At 47.8% G+C, this 22,895-nt stretch overlaps 1 protein-coding gene across 1 annotated transcript in view; it reads right to left on the reverse strand.

The window, feature by feature from the left end:
- Window positions 1-22,149, reverse strand: part of MUC4 (mucin 4, cell surface associated) — a 41,069-nt gene extending 18,920 nt beyond the window's left edge. The window contains exons 1-12 of the mRNA XM_066346856.1: window positions 21,950-22,149; window positions 20,987-21,580; window positions 15,786-16,010; window positions 15,414-15,647; window positions 14,233-14,451; window positions 10,168-10,296; window positions 9,678-9,830; window positions 8,259-8,392; window positions 7,234-7,398; window positions 6,298-6,456; window positions 4,588-4,718; window positions 2,412-2,500 (exon numbers count right to left, since the gene is read on the reverse strand). Of these exons, the coding sequence (XP_066202953.1) occupies window positions 2,412-2,500; window positions 4,588-4,718; window positions 6,298-6,456; window positions 7,234-7,398; window positions 8,259-8,392; window positions 9,678-9,830; window positions 10,168-10,296; window positions 14,233-14,451; window positions 15,414-15,647; window positions 15,786-16,010; window positions 20,987-21,580; window positions 21,950-22,040 (2,323 nt within the window). The 5' untranslated portion in view covers window positions 22,041-22,149. The remainder of the gene's footprint in view (window positions 1-2,411; window positions 2,501-4,587; window positions 4,719-6,297; window positions 6,457-7,233; window positions 7,399-8,258; window positions 8,393-9,677; window positions 9,831-10,167; window positions 10,297-14,232; window positions 14,452-15,413; window positions 15,648-15,785; window positions 16,011-20,986; window positions 21,581-21,949) is intronic.
- Between the last annotated feature and the right edge of the window lie 746 nt (window positions 22,150-22,895).

Consider the following 22,895-nt stretch of genomic DNA (forward strand, 5'->3'; position numbering starts at 1 on the left):
CTATGCTGGGGCCTGGGGCCATGTGGGGCCTGGGGCCATGCCGAGACCTGGGGCTATGCTAGGGCTGGGGCCATGCAGGGCCTGGGGCCATGCGGGGCCTGGGGCCATGCCGGGGTCTGGGGCCATGCCGGGGCCTGGGGCTATGCCAGGGCTGGGGCTATGCTAGGGCTGGGGCTATGCCGGGGCCTGGGGCCATGCCGGGGCCTGGGGCCATGCCGGGGCCTGGGGCTATGCCAGGGCTGGGGCCATGCCGGGGCCTGGGGCTATGCCAAGGCCTGGGGCCATGCCAGGGCCTGGGGCCACAGGTTCTGCCCTAGCTCTAGGGAAAATCAAAACTCAGAGATGTACCCTCTGTACGCCACTTTTCCCCTCTGGACAGCTCTTCCATGGATGGGACCCAATTCAGATTGGCAGCAGTTCCTCCCCAAAGACCCCTTTGATGTGATCTCCAAAGCCCTCAAAGCTTGGACCTTAGGATGAAACCCTTAAAGCAAGGAGGCCTCACCTGTACTCAACTCAGAGCCAAACCCTGGACCTGAGTTTCAGTCTGTCACTCTAAGCTTACCTGCCAATGCCCCAAACCAGTTCCTCCTCATGTGCCCTGTATCTCAAAGCATGATGCCACCAGCCACTAGCCACCTGTTTAGATACTTGGCTTTCATCCTTGACCCCTGGTTTCCCCAGCCCAGACATGTCAGTGGCCAAGGCAGCCAGGGCCGAGGCCGATGCTCAGAGGCCAGCTGGGGACCACAGAGAAGCTGGCATGCGAGGCTGAGTCTTGCTCCAACACCACAAAGCTAAGAAGTGTCTGCTGTGCCCAGACACTGTCCTTGGAAGGGAGAAGTAAGCGGGAGAAGAAGCCCTGAGAGGGGGTGTGAACTTTAAATAGACCTTCAATTAACTGTAAGTTTTTTTTGTTTTGTTTTGTTTTGTGGGGTTTTTTTTTTTTTTGTATTTTTCCAAAGTTGGAAACAGGGAGGCAGTCAGACAGACTCCCGCATGCACCCGACCGGGAGCCACCGGCACGCCCACCAGGGGGCGATGCTCTGCCGCAATCAGAGCCATTCTAGTGCCTGAGGCAGAGGCCACAGAACCATCCTCAGCGCCTGGGCAAAATTCCCTCTAATGGAGCCTCGGCTGCGGGAAGGGAAGAGATAGACAGAAAGGAAGGAGAGGAGGAGGGGTAGGGAAGCAGATGGGCACCTCTCCTGTGTGCCCTGGCCGGGAATCAAACCCGGGACTCCTGCACGCCAGGCCGACGCTCTACCACTGAGCCAATGGGCCAGGGCCAATTAACTGTAAGTTATATTCTGTCCACCCCAACTTCCTTGAGTGAGAAGGGTGGGGGGCTTCAGGGTTCAATCAGATATACTAGGACATTAGATTTTGGCCCTGTTCTCACATAAAAGAAATATTGTCAAGATAACTATAACTTCTTAAGGTTTTGAAAGGAATAATTGTTTATGATTATCTTTTTGTATATCTTCTCCACAACAACCTGGTATCAGGGGAAACATACCAGATAGTCTCCCCCAAAACACACATGCACACTTTGTCGTATTGCGCCCCCTAGGGTCACAAGCTGATGCATCTTGACAGAAGTACCCTAATCTGACTGGGTAGCTTTCTCCACTAGATGGCGCTTAGCTTCTGTTTACCAAATGTTCTTGCTACAGAACAAAGAGAACTGGATTTATGCTTCAGAATTTACATGGCTGATTTCTAATGATAAAATATCTTTTGTTCTATCACATTTTGGAAATGATCATTTTTTCCCTTTGGGGCTTCCAGACAGTACATTGAGTCATGGAGGAGGCCCCATGGGCTTCTTCCTGACGCTAAAGTACTAGCCTTCTCACCAGAGTGAGAGTTTTTTGAGAGCAAACATAGTTGGTCTCTTCCCTTTTATTTCATATTCCTGGCTCTTAGCACAGTGTCCAGCATGTAGCAGATGCTCAATAAATGACTAAATGAAAGTCAGACCTCTGGAGCACCTCTTGGTAGATTCCTTTAAGTTAAGGGATCTCATCTGGCTTCACGTTCCATTTCTTGGACAGGATACCTGGAGTACCGTCTTAACCACCCAGTCATAGTCCCACACCCTGCCACACCCTGGTCCTCACTTTCAGAACCTGGGCCCCCACTGAGGGACCACCTGAGTTTAGCTCATCCCAGGGAGGAGACAGAACCCCAATGGAGACTGTACTGGGGGAGGGCAAAGAAGGCACCAGCTGCTCCCTGGGCAGTACCAAGTCCCTATTCCATCTGCGGGAGGCCAGTTTGTGCTGGGGACACCCTTCAGGATGGTGGGGATGCTAGAGGGTTGTCTCTCCAGGACTGTCAGGGCCCACAAAGGGGAGGGCAGCAGAGGACTGAAGCCCAACCCAAGTGTGATTAGGTGACCCTTTTACCTGAGTTGGAATTCAGGAATTGGTCCGGACGATACTTCTCCCACACTGGCTGGGATGTCAGTGGGCTGTTTTCGTAATACCCATCTCCACTGCAGGCAAAGGAAAGAAGCTCAGGCCTCTGTCACACAGAGTCTTTCAGTCGGCAAGTTATTCATTCAACCAGTCAGTCAGCCAGTTAGGCACTCATTCAGTCCAACTAGTCGGTAGTTATCCGCTGGTCCGACAGTTATTCAATCAGTTGGTCAGTCAGCCAGCCAGAATCACTGACTCCCACCACTAAGCAGGAAGGAGGAAGACATGGATAGAGCAGGGGTTGGAAACTCTAATCTAATCCACATCTGACCGACAATGGGCAGAAACTGGTCATGAGGCAGGGGTGTGAAAACAAGAGTTCAGGCCTCCTTCAGGTTAGTTTCCCTACAGCTAGGGATTAGTGGGGAAAGTGTGTGGGGATGGTGAAGGGCCAGTCTCTGAAGTTAAGCAGCCGGGAATTCAACCCCTGATTCCAGCACTTAGTAGCTTGGTAACCAAGGAAAAGTGACTTTGCCTCTTTGATTCTTAGTTTTCACATCCATGTAAAGAGATTATAGTAGCATCTACCTCACAGTATTGTGAGGATGAAAAGTGGTGATATTTGTAAATCCCTCAGAACTGAGTGAGGACCAGATGCAACAGGTGCCCCCCCACCCGTGGTGGGGTCCCAAGGCTGCTCCAGGAAGGAGAAAATCCTGGAACGGATCCTGCCGCGCACTCTGGGTGTGTGCCTCAGAGCAGTGACTGATATATTCTCCTCTCTGTCACAGGATGGGTGATGTACACAGGCATGACAACTTCCAGGGGGCAGGCACACTCAGGATGGTGTGAAATATCTAGGTGATTAGGTGATTTCCACTCCTTTCTCCTTCACAGCACATTAACAAGCAAGTGAAAGAGGTGTGATTATAAAGGCAATCCTGAACACCGGAGCAATGAAAACCATTTGAGCAATTACCAGTAACAAATTACATGTGACCTTCACAGCCAGCACCAGGAAACATCACGGTGGGGAATTGTGGTGTCAGAGACTGAGCCACCATCACACACAGGAGCCCATGCCCCCCTTTGCAGCCTCATCCCTCTGCTCCCTGTCTTTCCCAGTGACCCCACACAAGCTGTTGGTGGTCCTGGGTGAGGGGTTCATTCTCAGCCCAGGGGCATCAGAAGTCAGGAAGGCAGATTTCAGCCTCAGATGTCTGAGTTCAAATTCTTGCTTTGAAAAAAAAGAAAGAAAGAAAGAAAGAAAGAAAGAAAGAAAGAAAGAAAGAAAGAAAGAAAGAAAGAAAGAAAGAAAGAAAGAAAGAAAGAGTGAGCCTGACCAGGCGGTGGCGCAGTGGATAGAGTGTCAGACTGGGATGCAGAAGACCCAGGTACGAAACCCCCAGGTCTCCAGCTTGAGTGTGGGCTCACCAGTTTGAATGCCGGGTTGCTGGCTTGAGTGTGGGATCAAAGACATGGCCCCATTTTCGCTGGCTTGAGCTCTAGGTCACTAGCTTGAGAAAGGGGTCACTTATTCTACTGTAGCTCCCCCTCCCCCGGTCAAGGCACATAAAAGCAATCAATGAACAACTAAGGTGCCGCAACGAAGAATTGAGGCTTCTCATCTCTCTCCCTTCCTATCTGTCTGTCTCTGTCAAAAAAAAAAAAAAAAGATTTTTTCTTTGCCACTTCCCAGCTCTGTGACTCTGGGCAATTAGTTATCTATTTGTACCTTAGTTTTCTTCTCTGTAGAATAAGTAATAAACAGTATCTCCTTCATAGGATTATTGTAATTAAATGAAATAATGCATGTTAAGTACTTAGTATAATAAATATTGGCCACTATTATTATGATATTGAAAAAATCAAAAGAGGTCAGTTAATGTCAATGGAAATCAGAGAAGTCAAAGCTCTGGGAATTATTACATTGCAAATGTTCTTGGGGAGGAAAGAGAATGGCAGTGAATAGGGATCTTTTAATGTGAAACAGTAAGAAATAGGATATAGCCTATTCATGGGAACTGGCACCAGTGTGAGTCAGAAGCACTAACAAGGAGGCTTCCGCCTGGTCACGGGGTACAGGAGTGTGTGTGCAGCAACAACACCGCTCTGCCCTGCTTCCTTCTGTCTGCTCAGTGCTGGCAGCCCGTTCCCCTCCTACCTGGAGAAGCCCATGAGCACCTCGTTGTCTAGGTGCTGGCTCACATCCCACTGCATCCCACCACTTTGGTAGAGAAACAGGGTGAAGGATCTGCTCCCGTCTGTGGAGAGGATGGCCTGGTAGGTGTTGGTCTGGGGGTTGGTTGGAGACAAACATGGAGATGCCTGTGAGAGAGCTGGAGAGTCCTTCCTAATGTCCCATCATTCATCCCACACCCCTGCCTTGACACACAGATCTTTTCCTGGCCCACTCAGAAAGGCATGGGCTTCAAATGCTGACAAGTTCGGAAGTACGCAGGCTACTTTTCACTCTTGGTGTTAAAACACCTAGCATGGTGGATGTGCCTTCTTTGTGACTTCTTTCCAGAGAAGGGCAATAGAAGGCTTTGGGTTAGAGACCAGTTGGAAAACAGTACAGCTAGTGCTCGACTTATGACCACGATTGGTTCTGACAGACTGGTCGTAACACGATTTGGTCGTAAGTTGAGTAGGTTATATGTACAGTACTGTGAAATGATGTTATAAAAATCTTTAAGTCATATTGTATCATAATTTTCTTTCATTGTTGTTATATATCATAATTTCTTTGTTCATTTTATGCCATTTGTATCATCTCTACACCATTTTGTTTCTTATTTTTACATTCGTCAGGTTTAAGTAAAACACTGCATTACCAGTACAACTGGTTTAATATTTGCAAAGACAATTTCCTCTTGGTAGACATCTTGGGAGGGGTTTGATGAAAAATATCCAAGACACAAAACACAAATTGCTGTACCGAGTCTGGGATAACAGTTGAAATGGTGCGGCTGGGCAACTGCTCCGCACTGTCGTAGGCCCAGCTGGGCAATGCTTGCGCTGCCAGACGCGGAGCAGTCGTGGCTAGCGATTATGGTTGTGAAGTTGAATGGTTGTAAGTTGCATAGGTCATAAGTCGATCAGTATTTGTATAAGAAAGAATCAGGAACCTCAGAGATTTGCCAAGACACCAGAGAGCTGAGAGAGGCCCGGGATATTTAAGGACATTGTCCAAATGTCTCCTCAAACTGAGTAGTGGAAGGACCATAGCAGGTGAGACTGGAGGTTCTCTGAAGGCAAACACTAAATACTGTGCTTGTACTAAATAGGTAATCAATGAACTTGTTGAACCAATGAAGAGATGAATGACTTTAGGCCAGACACAAAGGAGAACTTGTGACTGTAAGAGCTGTGAGTCCTCAGAGAGAAAAACTGGGGCGATTTTGTGGTGTGTCCCTCTCCACTGGAAGGAGTTACAGTTGGGAACCAGAAACTGAAGTCAGAAAAACCTCAGTTCCAGACCTGGCTTTGTCATTTGCTATCTGAGTGACCTTGAGCAAGTTGCTTAACCTCTCTAACCATCATCTTCCTCATTTCTAAAATGTAGATATTATCAGGTTAAACCGTATAAAATTGCCAACAGCCAGCCATTTTGATTTACAAACATTCCATTTCCTAAATTTGAACCTACTAATGTAACACCCAGGGCTCCGGGCTGCTGAGGTCATGAAAGGAAAGGGTCGCGGTAGCCTGGTGCGCAGAAAGTGTTCAGCATTGGGGTGGGCAGCAGAGCGCTGTGATCAGCAACCTGTCCTTGAGTCAGAAAGCGTTGTGGAAACTTGGCTCCTGCCTAGGATTCTACGATGTCTGACTTCTAGATGGTTCACAAGGAGATGTTCATTGATCCACTCACCCTGAAGTTCCGCTGGGCAGGATAGGCAGGGGCGTTGACCCATGTGACCTTTAGGGTCCACCTGGCTTTGTAGTTCCAGGTGTTTGTAAACTTTTCAATCCAAGACTCCGCCTGCTGGACTACAGCTGGTTTGTAGTCATCGTAGAGTGTCTCATACTCCTGGGAAAGGAAGGCAAACAAGGACAAGGAAGTGAGGTCCCAGCTCAACACCCCTACCGAGGGAGCCCCACTTTCTGCATGGTGGTCCTGATCACTTTAGTCTACCTGTGTCTGACATCCTTCCCCCGCCCAGACCCCCATTTTCAGTGAGCTCCTTGGACCTCAGTTCAGACTCGGTGGCAGGGAAGCCTGGGGTGTGTGGAGTGGAGAGTCAAAGCCCAGAAATCCAAGTCATCTGGGCTTGAACTCATGCATTTCTTAGCACCAGCTGGCTTGCACAGCATAGCCACCTGTGCCCACTGTGCCTCTTTATGTCCACCTGATGGGTCCTTGAGGACAGGTATGTGTTTCTCCATCTTTGGACCTTCTACAATGCCTGTACATGGCAGGGGCACTGTCCACACTCACCTGCAGGAGCTTTCATTACACACTCCCACTAATTAGAACTATTAACTCAATCCAGGAGCACACACAGGGGCCCTGCTTGGCTCAGGCTTATTAGGAAAGAGCCTCTAAAACCTTATTCTAAACTAAAACTCTGATTGCCAGGCCCACTCTTGTCACCTGCAGGTATTCTCATGGTTGTGTCAGGGTATTCCTGAGTTTGTGTAGTAGTCCTAATCTGCTTCCTCCCCATCCCCATATGTAAGCACCAATCCCTGCTCATACTGAGCCCAGGCTTGACAGCAATAGCACATGCACCGCCCTCCACACAGCACTTTGTCGCCCCTTGCTGGCTTCTAGGGGGTCCTGGATGCCAGACTTGGAAAGACCCACCTGGTAAAATATGGTTCCCCGGCGGCTAGAGAAATCAGCATTGTCCCAGAACGGAGCCACCACGGCAGGATAGTCCCCGCCTGTGAAGCCTCCCCGTGGAGGGTTGGGGTAGGAGAAAGTCTGATATTCTGACTCCGGGAAAACGATCTGACCGTTATCTGTGAACTGAGCACAAACGTTCTTCCTGTTAGCATTCAGGGAGGGCAGCGGAACAACTGTGGGACAGCTCCTCAGAAACGTGACACCCAAGGGCCTCTCTGGGTAGAACTTTAGAGGTGCCAACAACCTCTGGAAGGCCAAGTCACCCCCCACCTGCCTGCTGGGAGAGACCCTTTTACTTAATTCTCACACGGACACTGTTCACCCACAGGACGCTCCTCTGGTCTGAATTCTTCCTAAGTTGGTAGGGCTCGCCCTGCTTCAGCAGTAGACCAGCCTGTCCCAGAGCAGACCTCTCTGGGTATATCCACTCGGCCCCACCCTGAAGTTGGTGCCATATCTGAACGGGCTAAAAGGACTGAAACCCTTACCCTACCACTGTGTCTCACTTTCATAATGTGTCCTGACTCAGCCTCCCTCACTGAGAGCTACAGGGACCATGACTGTCATTCAGGACACGGGAGTTTCAGGAAATAATTACAGAAAATGTGAATGGCATCAAACAGTTGTTTCCCAAGTAGAGCTTCCTGTTCATAAAAGGGCCCTGTAAAAACAGTAGAGAGCTAACTGGGCCGCGGGATCTCCTTCCTGAGGTAAAAGCACATTTGTTCATGCGGGTAGGTGAGCCTCGCCTAGCTCCTTGCCTTCCGGGGCTAATGCTCTGTCTGACATTAGAGATTGTGAATGCAAACTGAGAAAGGCAGGGATACAGTAGGTGCCTAACAAGTGCTGCTTTCATTCTTTCTTCCTTTCTATCAGGTTCACAGTCACAGTCACAGGGCCATCTTGGAGCCCTGGAGAGGGAAGCAGGGTGGGAAACACCAGATGCACAGGTCTTGCCCTTTGGGCTACAGCCAGGAACTCACATAGAGGAAATCTCGGAGAGAAGAGCCGAAAAGGAAGCCAATCTGGGGCTTGAAGAGCGGCGAGGTGAAGTCCACATGCCTCCTGACAAACTCCCAGTCTCCAACACGTGACCCGTAGGGGAAGAGGGAAACGCCTGGGCCAGAGCACAGAAGAGTGGGAAGTCCAGTGACGCATGCCCAGGAAGTTTCCCCAGCTGCCCCTCTGCCCTTATTCTCTGTTCCCCTCACTGGGAGCCGTCAACTCCTCCTCTCTCCCCCTTTCCACCTGTATTTAACCCTTCTCCTCATTTTACCCTTTAAACTGATACTGTCGTTCTTCCCCAGTTTAGAAAATATGGGGAAATTTTCTGCTGTCAAAATACCAACAAATTATTCTGCATCTGTTATGGCACTCATAGTTCTTTTAAGGGTAAAAAGACGAAACTCCTCCAATGCAGTGAAGATGAGTAATTGAAAGACCATTTTATAGAATGAGACATTTCCTAAAATACTATTTCTCTAGGTAAACTTGAAGACTCCCTTAGAATTTTTCCAGGAGCCCCTGGAGGTCTTTGGGCAGTTTGAGAAACTGTCCTAAACATTTCTCAAATGGGTCTCCTTCTTCCCATACTCACCCACAACTGATCTTGCCTGGAATCCACAGCAGTCTCTACACTGCTCTCCTGGCTTCCTGTAATTCATCCTCCACCCCAGCCACCATAGCACCATTCACAAATGCAAATCTAGCCACATCCACCCTGGTTCCCATTACCCAGAAGATTCCCTTATATCATAGTCTTTCTTCTCAACACTCCTCACCTTCCTTCCAGCAACCCCGAATGCTTTGGGGGTCTCCCCATCCTATACTGGGACTACTTTTCACATTTATACCTTTAGTCCAGCTGTTCAGGCCTTCCTGCTGACTTAGGGTGTTTCTTCTCTCCAGCTCCTATTAATTCTTTCTAAGAAGCCTCCTCCTCACCTTGAACCCACCCCCATATCCCTTCAGGGACTTTCATTGTGTGTGCCTAATACCCTGGGCTTATTTCTCTAATTGCACCTCCTCCGGCAGCAGATTGATCACAGCACCTTGATCATTTCCTTATCTCCACCTCCTACCCCAGTGCCATGTACAGAGCCAGCCTTCAGTACCCAACTCTGGTGCCATCTCATTGTCCCTTGTGGGGCCCTTCTGACATGAAAGAACAGAGGCTGTGAGCAAACAGGCTGAGAGCATTCAGTTACATCACCCTATAAAGGAGATATGGGGAGCAGCTCGACTTTCCATGGTCCAGAAAGGGCATCGAAGATATCCACAGAACTAACTACAAGGGCCCTCGTTGGTAGATCCAATCCAGCTGACACAATTACTAACTTCACATCTAGCTCAGTCCTCTTCATCCAAGGGTGGAAAGGTCCCAGCTCGATGGCATCACTTACCTGTCATGGGCTTGGTGGGGACTAGGGTAGCCGTTGAGCGTGTGCCTGTGGACGTACTGGCAGTTGAGGTTGTAAGGGTCTGGGAAGTTGTTGAGGGTAGTGATGTTGCTATGCTTCTGTCGCTATCTGTCCTCAGTGAGGTTGTAATTGCTCCTGGATGAGGGGAGAGAAGACTGGAGTGGGTCTTACAGTCAGAAAATAGCAGAGTCAAAACCAGCCACAGACTTTAGGAGTTGTAAGAGATGACTAGAAACCCTCTTGTCTGTCTTCTGGTCATTCCCAAACCATTCTCTGCAGGTAAGCAATTGTCTGCTGAGGCAGAGAGGATGGTAACCCTGTCACCCACCACACCTCCATTCACTTCATCCGTTTGTGGACCTGACCTAAATTCTAGCCTGGTAATGTTTACTGACCATCAACTCTGAAGCACTAGGCCAAATTGAGCCAATGGGCCACTGTAAGAGACCGAGACACCGGAGTCCCCGCCTACCTGAGGTCTGAGTCTTCACAGTGGAGCTTAAGGATGCTGTGGATGGTGGGAAAGTGCTAGCTCCAGACAGAAGTGTGGGATGGCCTGTGACTGTGGTGGTGGAGCTCCAGGTGACTGCAGGGCCAGGGGCTGATTGAGAGAATGAAGAATTACAGGTTGAAGTATAGAAACTCGGTATGATCTGAGGTTGGTTAACATTACCAGGGGAAGTAGAGTCAGAGAAGTAGAGTCCTAGTCCATCAATGGCTGTAGTACACTGTAAACAATGTACCCTTAGAATACTCAGATGCTGAAGTATCAGGAGTGGTCTTGATCAAAGGGTAGGTTGTAGATGGAAATGACAGAGTCAGTGTGGACCCAGCTACGCTGTTAGGATTATCTGTCGAACTCGTATGTGTTGGTCTTGTAGTAGGGTTGGTAGTGGAGGCTGCCAGGTGAACAGTTGCAGGATGCTCAGTGGTGGGTGTGCTTGGCTTGCTCACCGAGGAAGTTGGGACTTGCGTGGTATTCATCAAGGAGTTACCGCCATAACCCACAGTGGGAATGGCCACTGCAGTCATGTTTTCATGGATGACTGGGCTTGAGGTCAATGTCAGAACTTCTCCACTTGTGACAAAGTAGTGAAATAAGAGGCTGCATCACTCAGGGTGGTAGAACCAACTGTAGTTGGCCCTTCAGTTGGCCCTGATGACAAGGTGGGCATTGCTGTTTGGGTCCTGTGGCTGTCTCTGACTGGGCTTGAGGTTAATGTTATACTGATGCCTGAAGGTGACAGAGCGTGGGCAACAGTGTGTGGAGATGTGTACACACTTGGTGTGAATGAAGATGTGACTGTTGAGAAGCCGTTAGTCACCTGGGAGCCTGAGCTGACAGCTTCAGACCCTCTGGTGGTTCCTGTACTTAGAGTCTGAGCTACCTGGGAAATAGCTGGTGTTTCCTGAGAAGAGGTGCTGGCAGAAGTTAAGGATGGCTGCTGCCTTGTCAGTCTCCCTGCTGCTGAGACCTCAGAGGTGATGGTTGGAATGGTGCTGGGGACAATAACGGACATGATTCCCATGGTTCCTGGAGTGTCATGACTGGCTGCAGTGGACAATTCAGTTGTGGACTGAGTTGTGTGATTTTCCCTGGAGAGAGTTGGTGAGAAACTCTTAATCTTGTCTGAGGTGGATATTTCTGGGACAGCACCTCCTGCGGTTGTGCTTGCTGTGGATGAAGAGGCTGCAGCTGTGCTCACTGAGGTGGTGCCTCCCCCAAGGTGGTTTCCATCACCAAACAAGCCAGTGTGCTGGTGTGTGGTTCTCCAGTTGTTACTGTGCCTTGAGCCTGATGGGTTTGGAAAATGGCTGATGTTGTATCAGGCAAGGTAACAGGAGATATTGACTGTCCCCCTACACTTATAGAGGTGGCCAGAGGAATGGTGCTTTTCATGAAAAATGATGTGCCTCCTGAGGTTCCCAGGGTGGTGGCAGGGCTGGTTGGTTCTGTCCACTGTTCTGTGGCAGTAGCAGTGACTTGAGTTGTGTGGCTGTCCCGGATGGTGCTGACGTGAGTGTTGTCACTTCACCTGTGGACCTGAGGAACACGTTCTGAGACTGTGTATCCAATTGGTTTGAATGAAGAAATTGCAGATGTGATTGTCTTGAATGTGTTTGTCATGGGGGAGACTAAACTCATGGTGTGTGATTCTTGTGTGGTCTGTGTGCTTTCAGTGGGATCTATCTGGGTAATAACTGATGATTCTTGAGGGGAGACGGTGGTAGACAGTGGTGTTAACTGCCTTGGGCTTACTGTTACAGTTTGTGGAGAGGTATATTCACTTAGTATGGGTGAAGGAGATTCAGATGTGCCTGTTTTGATAGTTTCAGTCACACTGGAGCTAGTGCTGCTGACATGAGTATCTCCAGTGGTCCTTGAGACTTGTGACCAATGAGTCTGGGGAAATGCCAGTGTTGTCTCCTGAGGAGATGTGCTCATGTATGTGATTGGCTCTCCCTGTTCACCTACAGTTAAGAGTTTCTTTTTTTTTTTTTTTTGTATTTTTCTGAAGCTGGAAACAGGGATAGACAGTCAGACAGACTCCCGCATGCGCCTGACCGGGATCCACCCGGCACGCCCACCAGGGGGCAACGCTTTGCCCACCAGGGGGCGATGCTCTGCCCCTCCGGGGGTCGCTCTGTTGTGACCAGAGCCACTCTAGTGCCTGGGGCAGAGGCCGAGGAGCCATCCCCAGCGCCCGGGCCATCTTTGCTCCAATGGAGCTTCGGCTGCGGGAGGGGAAGAGAGAGACAGAGAGGAAAAAGAGGGGGAGGGGTGGAGAAGCAGATGGGCGCTTCTCCTGTGTGCCCTGGCCAGGAATCGAACCCGGGACTTCTGCACGCCAGGCCGATGCTCTACCACTGAGCCAACCGGCCAGGGCCAATACAGTTAAGAGTTTAGAGGTAACCCAAATAATGGTTCTAGCTGTGTAAATAAATGTGTTTTCAGGGGCCAGCATAGTGGCAGTTATTGGTGTTAAAAACTGTTCTTTTTGTGACTGAGTTCTGTGGCTATCACTAAAGGAAGAAGAAGTGAATGTTGTTTCACCTGGAGTGAACGTTTCATGAGAAAAGCTGATGGCATAAGGCCATCCTGTGGTCTCTGTGCCTTTGCTCTGGTGGGTGTGAAAAACTATAGATAAATGTGGAGCTGAAGAACTGATAGGGAGTGATGCTGCTGGTACCCCAGACTCTCAGGTTGTAGAAACTTTAGATGTAAATGGGGAAAAACTTCTAGAGGCAGACAGTGATGTCTTCCAGGTGTTATCCACAGAAGTATGTTCTGAGGCTGGTTGTGTCAATATTTCTGATGTTGACAAAGGTGTGTTGCTGACAGTGAAAGAAGATGAAGTGGTTGTTTCACCTAAAAAAAAATGTTGCCAGCGAAATGCTCCCATACACAGAACTTTCACTTGGTGACAGGGAAAGAGTTGAAGTGCTCACTGCTATAATGATGATAGTTTCTGGGTCCTCAGCGGCTTCTGGGCTTTCGGTGTGGCAGGTCTCAGAAGATGCTGAAGTTTCCTGAGGAGAGGTGCTGAAAAAGGGTACTGGGTTTTCTTTTTGCCCACTTACTTGAGTTGTCACCATAGCTGCTGAGGTGAGTGGAGTTGAAGTTGTCATTACAGAGGGAGACTTTTCTTCTCTTATTCTTAAAGTGGTGTCTGTTGAGGTTAGTATTGTCATCATTTCTGATGTGGTGAAAGGTGTGTGGCCTACAGCAGAATATGATGAAACGATAGTTTCACCTGAAATGAAAATCTCCTGAGAGTCACACGAAGTAAAAATGCTTCCAATGTGTAAAGATGAAGGAGTTGATATGCTCACTGGTGTGACGATACTAATTTGTGGTTCTTTGGTGTTTTCAGGGTTCTCTGCTGGTGCTTCTGAGAAGATACTGACGTTTCCTGAGGAGAGGTGTTGGAATGAAGTTCTGTTTTTTATCCATTCACTTGAGTTGTCACTACAGCTCCCGAAGTAAGTGGAGTAGATATTGTCATTACAGAGGATGACTTATCCTCTCTCTTTTTTTTTTTGTATTTTTCTGAAGCTGGAAATGGGGAGAGACAGTCAGACAGACTCCCGCATGCGCCAGACCGGGATCCACCCGGCACGCCCACCAGGGGCGACGCTCTGCCCACCAGGGGGCGATACTCTGCCCCTCCTGGGTGTCACTCTGCCGCGACCAGAGCCACTCTAGCGCCTGGGGCAGGGGCCAAGGAGCCATCCCCAGCGCCCAGGCCATCTTTGCTCCAATGGAGCCTTGGCTGCGGGAGGGGAAGAGAGAGACAGAGAGGAAGGAGGGGAGTGGGGGGTGGAGAAGCAAATGGGCGCTTCTCCTTATGTGCCCTGGCCGGTAATCGAACCCGGGTCCCCCGCACGCCAGGCCGACGCTCTACCGCTGAGCCAACCGGCCAGGGTGACTTATCCTCTCTTACAGTGGCTTCTGTTGAGGTTAGGACTGTCATCATTTCTAATGTTTGCAGAGGTGTGTGGCCAGTAGGAGAATGGGATGAAGTGGTAGTCTTACCTGAAGAGGATGTCTCCTGAGGGACACCCAAAGTAGAAATGCTTCCAATGGGTGAAGATGCAAGAGTTGATGTGCTCACTGGTGTGTTGATGCTAGTTTGTGGTTCTGTGGTTGTCTCAGTGTTCACTGTGTGCTGGTTCTGAGAAGATGCTGATGTTTTCTGAGGAGAGGTGCTGAAAGAGGGTTCTGTTGTTTGTCCAGCTGCTGAAGTGACAGCTGCTGAAATAAGTGGAGAAGAGGTTGTAGTTACGAAGGATGACTCGCCCTCTCTTATTCTTTCTTTCTTTATTTTTTTAGAGACAGAAAAAGTCAGGGAGAGGAACAGACACGGACAGACAGACAGGAAGGGAGAGAGATGAGAAACATCTGCATTGCGGCATCTTAGTTGTTCATCGACTGCTTTCTCACATGTGTCTTGATTGGGAGGCTACAGCAAAGTGAGTGACCCTTGCTCAAACCAGTGACCTTGGGCTCAGGCCAGTGATCTTGGGCTTCAAACTAGCGAATTTTGGGATCAACCCAGTGACCATGGGGTCATGCCTATGATCCCACACTCAAGCCAGTGACCCCGCACTCACGCTGGATGAGTGCATGCTCAAGCTGGTGACCTCAGGGTTTTGAACCTGGGTCCTAGGCATCTCAATCTTACACTCTATCCACTGCACCACCTGGTCAGACTGTCCTCTCTTATTCATTTAAAAAAAATTTTTTATTTTCTGAAGTGAGAAACAGAGAGGCAGAGAGATAGACTCCTGCATGCACCTGACCGAGATCCACCCAGCAAACTCACTAAGGGGTGATGTTCTGCCCATCAGGGCCATTGCTCTGTTGCAAGAAAAGCCATTCTCATGTCTGAGGCAGAAGCCATGGAGCCATCCTCAGCACCCAGGGACAAATTTTCTCCAATGGAGCCCTGGCGACAAGTGGGGAATAAAGAGATAGAGAGAAAGAAGAAAGGGAAGGAAGGAGAAGCAGATGGGTGCTTTTCCTGTGTGCCTGGAAGAGGAATCAAACCCAAAAATTCCACATTCCAAGCCGAAGCTTTACCACTGAGTCGACAAGCCAGGACCTGTCCTCTCTTATTCCTAATGTGGTGTCTGTTGAGGTTAGTACTGTTATAATTTCTGATGTTGGGAAAAGTGTTTGGTAGACAGTAGAATAGGATGAAGTAGTTGTCTCACCTGAAGTGGATGTCTCCAGAGGGACATTCGAAGTAGGAATGCTTGCAAAGGGTGAAGTTAAAAGAGTTGATGTGCTCACTGGTACGTTTATACTAGTTTGTGGTTCTGTGGCTGTCAAAGAGTTCTCTGTGTGCTGCTTCTGAGAAGATGCTGATGTTTCCTGAGGAGAGGTGCTGAAAGAGGGTTCAGTTGTTTGTCCATTTACTTGAGTTGTCACTGGACCTTCTGAGGTGACTGAAGAAGAAGTTGTCATTGCAGGGTGTGAATTGCCTTCTCTTACAGTGGTGTCTGTTGAGGTTAGGACTGTCATCATTTCTGATGTTTGCAGAGGAGTGTGGCCAGCAGTAGAACGGGATAAAGTTGTAGCCTTACCTGAAGTAGATGTCTCCTGAGGGACACCTGAAGTAGAAATGCTTCCTATGGGTAAAGATGCAGGAGTCGGTGTGCTCACTGGTGCACTGATGCTGGTTTTTTGTTCTGTGGTTGTCTGAGAGTTCTCTGTATGATGGTTCTGAGAAGATGCTGATGTTTCTTGAGGAGAGGTTTGGGATGTGGGTTGTGATGTTTGTCCATTTACTTGAGTTGTCACTATAGCTGCTGAAATAAGTAAAGAAGACATTGTAGTTACAAGGAGTGACTTGTCCTCTCTCAACCTTAATGTGGTGTCTATGGGGTTATTCCTGTCATCATTTCTGATGTTTTCAGATGTGTGTGGCTATTAGTAGAATAGAATCAAGTGGTAGTCTTACCTGAAGTAGATGTCTCCTCAGAGACATCTGAAGTAAAAATGCTTCCAAAGGGTGAGGATAAAAGAGTTGATGTGCTCACTGCTGTATTTATACTAGTTAGTGGTTCAGTGGTTGTCTGAGAGTTCTCTGTGTGCTGCTTCTGAGAAGATGCTGATGTTTCCTGAGGAGAGGTGCTGAAAGAGGGTTCAGTTGTTTCTCCACTTATTTGAGTTGTCACTGGACCTTCTGAGGTGACTAAAATAGAGGTTGTTGTTCCAGGGTGTGACTTATCCTCTCTTACAGTGGTGTCTGTTGAGGTTAGGACTGTCATCATTTCTGATGTTGGCAGAGGTGTTGGGCCAATAGTAGAATGGAATGAAGTGGTAGTCTCGCCTGAAGAGGATGTCTCCTGAAGGACACCCGAAGTAGGAATGCTTCCAAAGAGTGAAGTTAAAAGAGTTGTTGTGCTCACTGGTGCGTTGGTGCTGATTTGTGGTTCCGTGGTTGTCTGAGAGTTCTCTGTGTGCTGGTTCTGAGAAGATGCTGATGTTTCCTGAGGAGAGGTGCTGAAAGAGGGTTTTGTTGTTTCTCTATTTACTTGAGTTGTCACTATACCTTTTGAAGTAACTGAAGTAGAGATTGTCATTGTAGAGGGTGAATTGTCCTCTGTGACAGTGGTGTCTGCTGAGGTTAGGACTGTCATCATTTCTGATGTGTGCAGAGGTGTGTGGCCAGCAGTAGAATGGGCTGCAGTGGTAGTCTTACCTGAAATGGATGTCTCCTTAGGAACAACCAAAGTAGGAATGCTTGAAACGGGTAAAGATGCAGGAGTTGATGTGCTCACTGGTGTGTTTATAGTAGTTTGTGGTTCTGTAGTTGTCTGAGAGTTCTCTGTGTTCTGGTTCTGAGAAGATGCTGATGTTTCCTGAGGAGAGGTGCTGAAAGAGGGTTCTGTTGTTTGTCCATTTACTTGAGTTGTCACTGGATCTTCTGAGGTGACTGAAGTAGAGGTTGTCATTACAGGGTGTGAATTGTCTTCTCTTACAGTGGTGTCTGTTAAGCTTAGAACTGTCATCATTTCTGATGTTTGCAGAAGAGTGTGGCCAGCAGTAGAATGGGATAAAGTTGTAGCCTTACCTGAAGTAGATGTCTCCTGAGGGACACCTGAAGTAGAAATGCTTCCTATGGGTAAAGATGTAAGAGGTGGTTTGCTCACTGGTGCGTTGGTGCTGGTTTCTGGTTCTGTGGTTGTCTGAGAGTTCTCTGTGTGCTGGTTCTGAGAAGATGCTGATGTTTCCTGAGGAGAGGTGCTGAAAGAGGGTTTAGTTGTTTGTCCATTTACTTGAGTTGTCACTGGACCTCCTGAGGTGAGGGCAGTATAAGATGTCACAGAGGTTGACTGGTCCTCTCTTAGAGTGGTGTCTATTGAGGTTAGGACTGTCATCATTTCTGATGTTTGCAGAGGTGTGTGGCTATTAGTAGAATGGGATAAAGTCATAGCCTTACCTGAAGTAGATGTCTCCTGAGCGAGGTCCGTAGGAGAAATGTTTCCTATGGGTAAAGATGTAAGAGGTGGTTTGCTCACTGGTGCACTGATGCTGGTTTGTGGTTCTGTGGTTGTCTGAGAGTTCTCTGTGTGCTGGTTGTGAGAAGATGCTGATGTTTTCTGAGGAGAGGTGCTGAAAGAGGGTTCAGTTGTTTGTCCATTTACTTGAGTTGTCACTGGATCTTCTGAGGTGACTGAAGTAGATGTTGTCATTACAGGGTGTGAATTGTCTTCTCTTACAGTGGTGTCTGTTGAGGTTAGAACTGTCATCATTTCGGATGTTTGCAGAGGAGTGTGGCCAGCAGTAGAATGGGATAAAGTTGTAGCCTTACCTGAAGTAGATGTCTTCTGAGGGACACCTGAAGTAGAAATGCTTCCTATGGGTAAAGATGTAAGAGGTGGTTTGCTCAGTGGTGCGTTGGTGCTGGTTTCTGGTTCTGTGGTTGTCTGAGAGTTCTCTGTGTGCTGGTTCTGAGAAGATGCTGATGTTTCCTGAGGAGAGGTGCTGAAAGAGGGTTTAGTTGTTTGTCCATTTACTTGAGTTGTCACTGGACCTCCTGAGGTGAGGGCAGTATAAGATGTCACAGAGGTTGACTGGTCCTCTCTTAGAGTGGTGTCTGTTGAGGTTAGGACTGTCATCATTTCTGATGTTTGCAGAGGTGTGTGGCTATTAGTAGAATGGGATAAAGTCATAGCCTTACCTGAAGTAGATGTCTCCTGAGCGAGGTCCGTAGGAGAAATGTTTCCTATGGGTAAAGATGTAAGAGGTGGTTTGCTCACTGGTGCACTGATGCTGGTTTGTGGTTCTGTGGTTGTCTGAGAGTTCTCTGTGTGCTGGTTGTGAGAAGATGCTGATGTTTTCTGAGGAGAGGTGCTGAAAGAGGGTTCAGTTGTTTGTCCATTTACTTGAGTTGTCACTGGATCTTCTGAGGTGACTGAAGTAGAGGTTGTCATTACAGGGTGTGAATTGTCTTCTCTTACAGTGGTGTCTGTTGAGGTTAGAACTGTCATCATTTCGGATGTTTGCAGAGGAGTGTGGCCAGCAGTAGAATGGGATAAAGTTGTAGCCTTACCTGAAGTAGATGTCTTCTGAGGGACACCTGAAGTAGAAATGCTTTCTATGGGTAAAGTTGTAAGAGGTGGTTTGCTCAGTGGTGCGTTGGTGCTGGTTTCTGGTTCTGTGGTTGTCTGAGAGTTCTCTGTGTGCTGGTTCTGAGAAGTTGCTGATGTTTCCTGAGGAGAGGTGCTGAAAGAGGATTCAGTTGTTTGTCCATTTACTTGAGTTGTCACTGGACCTTCTGAGGTGACTGAAGTAGATGTTGTCATTATAGGGTGTGACTTATCCTCTCTTACAGTGGTGTCTGTTGAGGTTAGGACTGTCATCATTTCTGATGTTGGCAGAGGTGTTGGGCCAATAGTAGAATGGAATGAAGTGGTAGTCTCGCCTGAAGAAGATGTCTCCTGAAGGACACCCGAAGTAGGAATGCTTCCAAAGAGTGAAGTTAAAAGAGTTGTTGTGCTCACTGGTGCGTTGGTGCTGATTTGTGGTTCTGTGGTTGTCTGAGAGTTCTCTGTGTGCTGGTTTTGAGAAGATGCTGATGTTTCCTGAGGAGAAGTGCTGAACGAGCGTTTTGTTGTTTCTCTATTTACTTGAGTTGTCACTGTACCTTTTGAAGTGACTGAAGTAGAGATTGTCATTGCGGAGGGTGAATTGTCCTCTGTGACAGTGGTGTCTGTTGAGGTTAGGACTGTCATCATTTCTGATGTGTGCAGAGGTGTGTGGCCAGTATTAAAATGGGCTACAGTGGTAGTCTTACCTGAAATGGATGTCTCCTTAGGAACAACCAAAGTAGGAATGCTTGAAACAGGTAAAGATGCAGGAGTTGATGTGCTCACTGGTGTGTTTATAGTAGTTTGTGGTTCTGTAGTTGTCTGAGAGTTCTCTGTGTGCTGGTTCTGAGAAGATGCTGATGTTTCCTGAGGAGAGGTGCTGAAAGAGGGTTCTGCTGTTTGTCCATTTACTTGAGTTGTCACTGGACCTTCTGAGGTGAGGGCAGTATAAGATGTCACAGAGGTTGACTGGTCCTTTCTTACAGTGGTGCCTGTTGAGGTTATGACTGTCATCATTTCTGATGTGTGCAGAGGTGTGTGGCCAGTAGTAGAATGGGCTGCAGTGGTAGTCTTACCTGAAATGGATGTCTCCTTAGACACAACCAAAGTAGGAATGCTTGCAACGGGTAAAGATGTAGGAGTTGGTGTGCTCACTGGTGCGTTGGTGCTGGTTTGTGGTTCTGTAGTTGTCTGAGAGTTCTCTGTGTGCTGGTTCTGAGAAGATGTTGATGTTTCCTGAGGAGAGGTGCTGATAGAGGGTTCTGTTGTTTGTCCATTTACTTGAGTTGTCACTGGACCTTCTGAGGTGACTGAAGTAGATGTTGTTGTTATAGAGTGTGACTTATCCTCTCTTACAGTGGTGTCTGTTGAGGTTAGGACTGTCATCATTTCTGAAGTTGGCAGAGGTGTTGGGCCAATAGTAGAATGGAATGAAGTGGTAGTCTCGCCTGAAGAGGATGTCTCCTGAAGGACACCCAAAGTAGGAATGCTTCCAAAGAGTGAAGTTAAAAGAGTTGTTGTGCTCACTGGTGCATTGGTGCTGATTTGTGGTTCTGTGGTTGTCTGAGAGTTCTCTGTGTGCTGGTTTTGAGAAGATGCTGATGTTTCCTGAGGCGAGGTGCTGAAAGAGGGTTTTGTTGTTTCTCTATTTACTTGAGTTGTCACTGTACCTTTTGAAGTAACTGAAGTAGAGATTGTCATTGTGGAGGGTAAATTGTCCTCTGTTACAGTGGTGTCTGTTGAGGTTAGGACTGTCGTCATTTCTGATGTGTGCAGAGGTGTGTGGCCAGTATTAGAATGGGTTGCGGTGGTAGTCTTACCTGAAATGGATGTCTCCTTAGAAACAACCAAAGTAGGAATGCTTGAAACAGGTAAAGATGCAGGAGTTGATGCGCTCACTGCTGTGTTTATAGTAGTTTGTGGTTCTGTAGTTGTCTGAGAGTTCTTTGTGTGCTGGTTCTGAGAAGATGCTGATGTTTCCTGAGGAGAGGTGCTGAAAGAGGGTTCTGCTGTTTGTCCATTTACTTGAGTTGTCACTGGACCTCCTGAGGTGAGGGCAGTATAAGATGTCACAGAGGTTGACTGGTCCTCTCTTAGAGTGGTGTCTGTTGAGGTTAGGACTGTCATCATTTCTGATGTTTGCAGAGGTGTGTGGCTATTAGTAGAATGGGATAAAGTCATAGCCTTACCTGAAGTAGATGTCTCCTGAGGGAGATCCGTAGTAAAAATGCTTCCTATTGGTGAAGATGTATGAGGTGGTTTGCTCACTGGTGCACTGATGCTGGTTTGTGGTTCTGTGGTTGTCTGAGAGTTCTCTGTGTGCTGGTTCTGAGAAGATGCTGTTGTTTCCTGAGGAGAGGTGCTGAAAGAGGGTTTAGTTGATTGTCCATTTACTTGTGTTGTCATTGGACCTTCTGAGGTGACTGAAGTAGAGGTTGTCATTACAGGGCGTGAATTGTCCTTGCTTATATTGGTGTCTATTGAGGTTAGAACTGTCATCATTTCTGATGTGTGCAGAGGTGTGTGGCCAGCAGTAGAATGGGATGCAGTGGTAGTCTTACCTGAAATGGATGTCTCCTTAGAAACAACCAAAGTAGGAATGCTTGCAACGGGTAAAGATGTAGGAGTTGATGTGCTCACTGGTGTGTTTACAGTAGTTTGTGGTTCTGTAGTTTTCTGAGAGTTCTCTGTGTTCTGGTTCTGAGAAGATGCTGATGTTTCCTGAGGAGAGGTGCTGAAAGAGGGTTTAGTTGTTTGTCCATTTACTTGAGTTGTCACTGGACCTCCTGAGGTGAGGGCAGTATAAGATGTCAGAGAGGTTGACTGGTCCTCTCTTAGAGTGGTGTCTGTTGAGGTTAGGACTGTCATCATTTCTGATGTTTGCAGAGGTGTGTGGCTATTAGTAGAATGGGATAAAGTCATAGCCTTACCTGAAGTAGATGTCTCCTGAGCGAGGTCCGTAGGAGAAATGCTTCCTATGGGTAAAGATGTAAGAGGTGGTTTGCTCACTGGTGCACTGATGCTGGTTTTTGGTTCTGTGGATGTCTGAGAGTTCTCTGTGTGTTGGTTGTGAGAAGATGCTGATGTTTCCTGAGGAGAGGTGCTGAAAGAGCGTTTTGTTGTTTCTCTATTTACTTGAGTTGTCACTGTACCTTTTGAAGTGACTGAAGTAGAGATTGTCATTGCGGAGGGTGAATTGTCCTCTGTGACAGTGGTGTCTGTTGAGGTTAGGACTGTCATCATTTCTGATGTGTGCAGAGGTGTGTGGCCAGTATTAGAATGGGCTACAGTGGTAGTCTTACCTGAAATGGATGTCTCCTTAGAAACAACCAAAGTAGGAATGCTTGAAACAGGTAAAGATGCAGGAGTTGATGTGCTCACTGGTCTGTTTATAGTAGTTTGTGGTTCTGTAGTTGTCTGAGAGTTCTCTGTGTGCTGGTTCTGAGAAGATGCTGATGTTTCCTGAGGAGAGGTGCTGAAAGAGGGTTCAGTTGTTTGTCCATTTACTTGAGTTGTCACTGGACCTTCTGAGGTGACTGAAGTAGATGTTGTTGTTATACGGTGTGACTTATCCTCTCTTACAGTGGTGTCTGTTGAGGTTAGGACTGTCATCATTTCTGATGTTGGCAGAGGTGTTGAGCCAATAGTAGAATGGAATGAAGTGGTAGTCTCACCTGAAGAAGATGTCTCCTGAAGGACACCCGAAGTAGGAATGCTTCCAAAGAGTGAAGTTAAAAGAGTTGTTGTGCTCACTGGTGCGTTGGTGCTGATTTGTGGTTCTGTGGTTGTCTGAGAGTTCTCTGTGTGCTGGTTTTGAGAAGATGCTGATGTTTCCTGAGGAGAAGTGCTGAAAGAGGGTTTTGTTGTTTCTCTATTTACTTGAGTTGTCACTGTACCTTTTGAAGTGACTGAAGTAGAGATTGTCATTGCGGAGGGTGAATTGTCCTCTGTGACAGTGGTGTCTGTTGAGGTTAGGACTGTCATCATTTCTGATGTGTGCAGAGGTGTGTGGCCAGTATTAGAATGGGCTACAGTGGTAGTCTTACCTGAAATAAATGTCTCCTTAGAAACAACCAAAGTAGGAATGCTTGAAACAGG

The sequence above is a fragment of the Saccopteryx leptura genome, chromosome 8 (assembly GCF_036850995.1).
Source record: "Saccopteryx leptura isolate mSacLep1 chromosome 8, mSacLep1_pri_phased_curated, whole genome shotgun sequence".
NCBI lineage: Eukaryota > Metazoa > Chordata > Mammalia > Chiroptera > Emballonuridae > Saccopteryx > Saccopteryx leptura.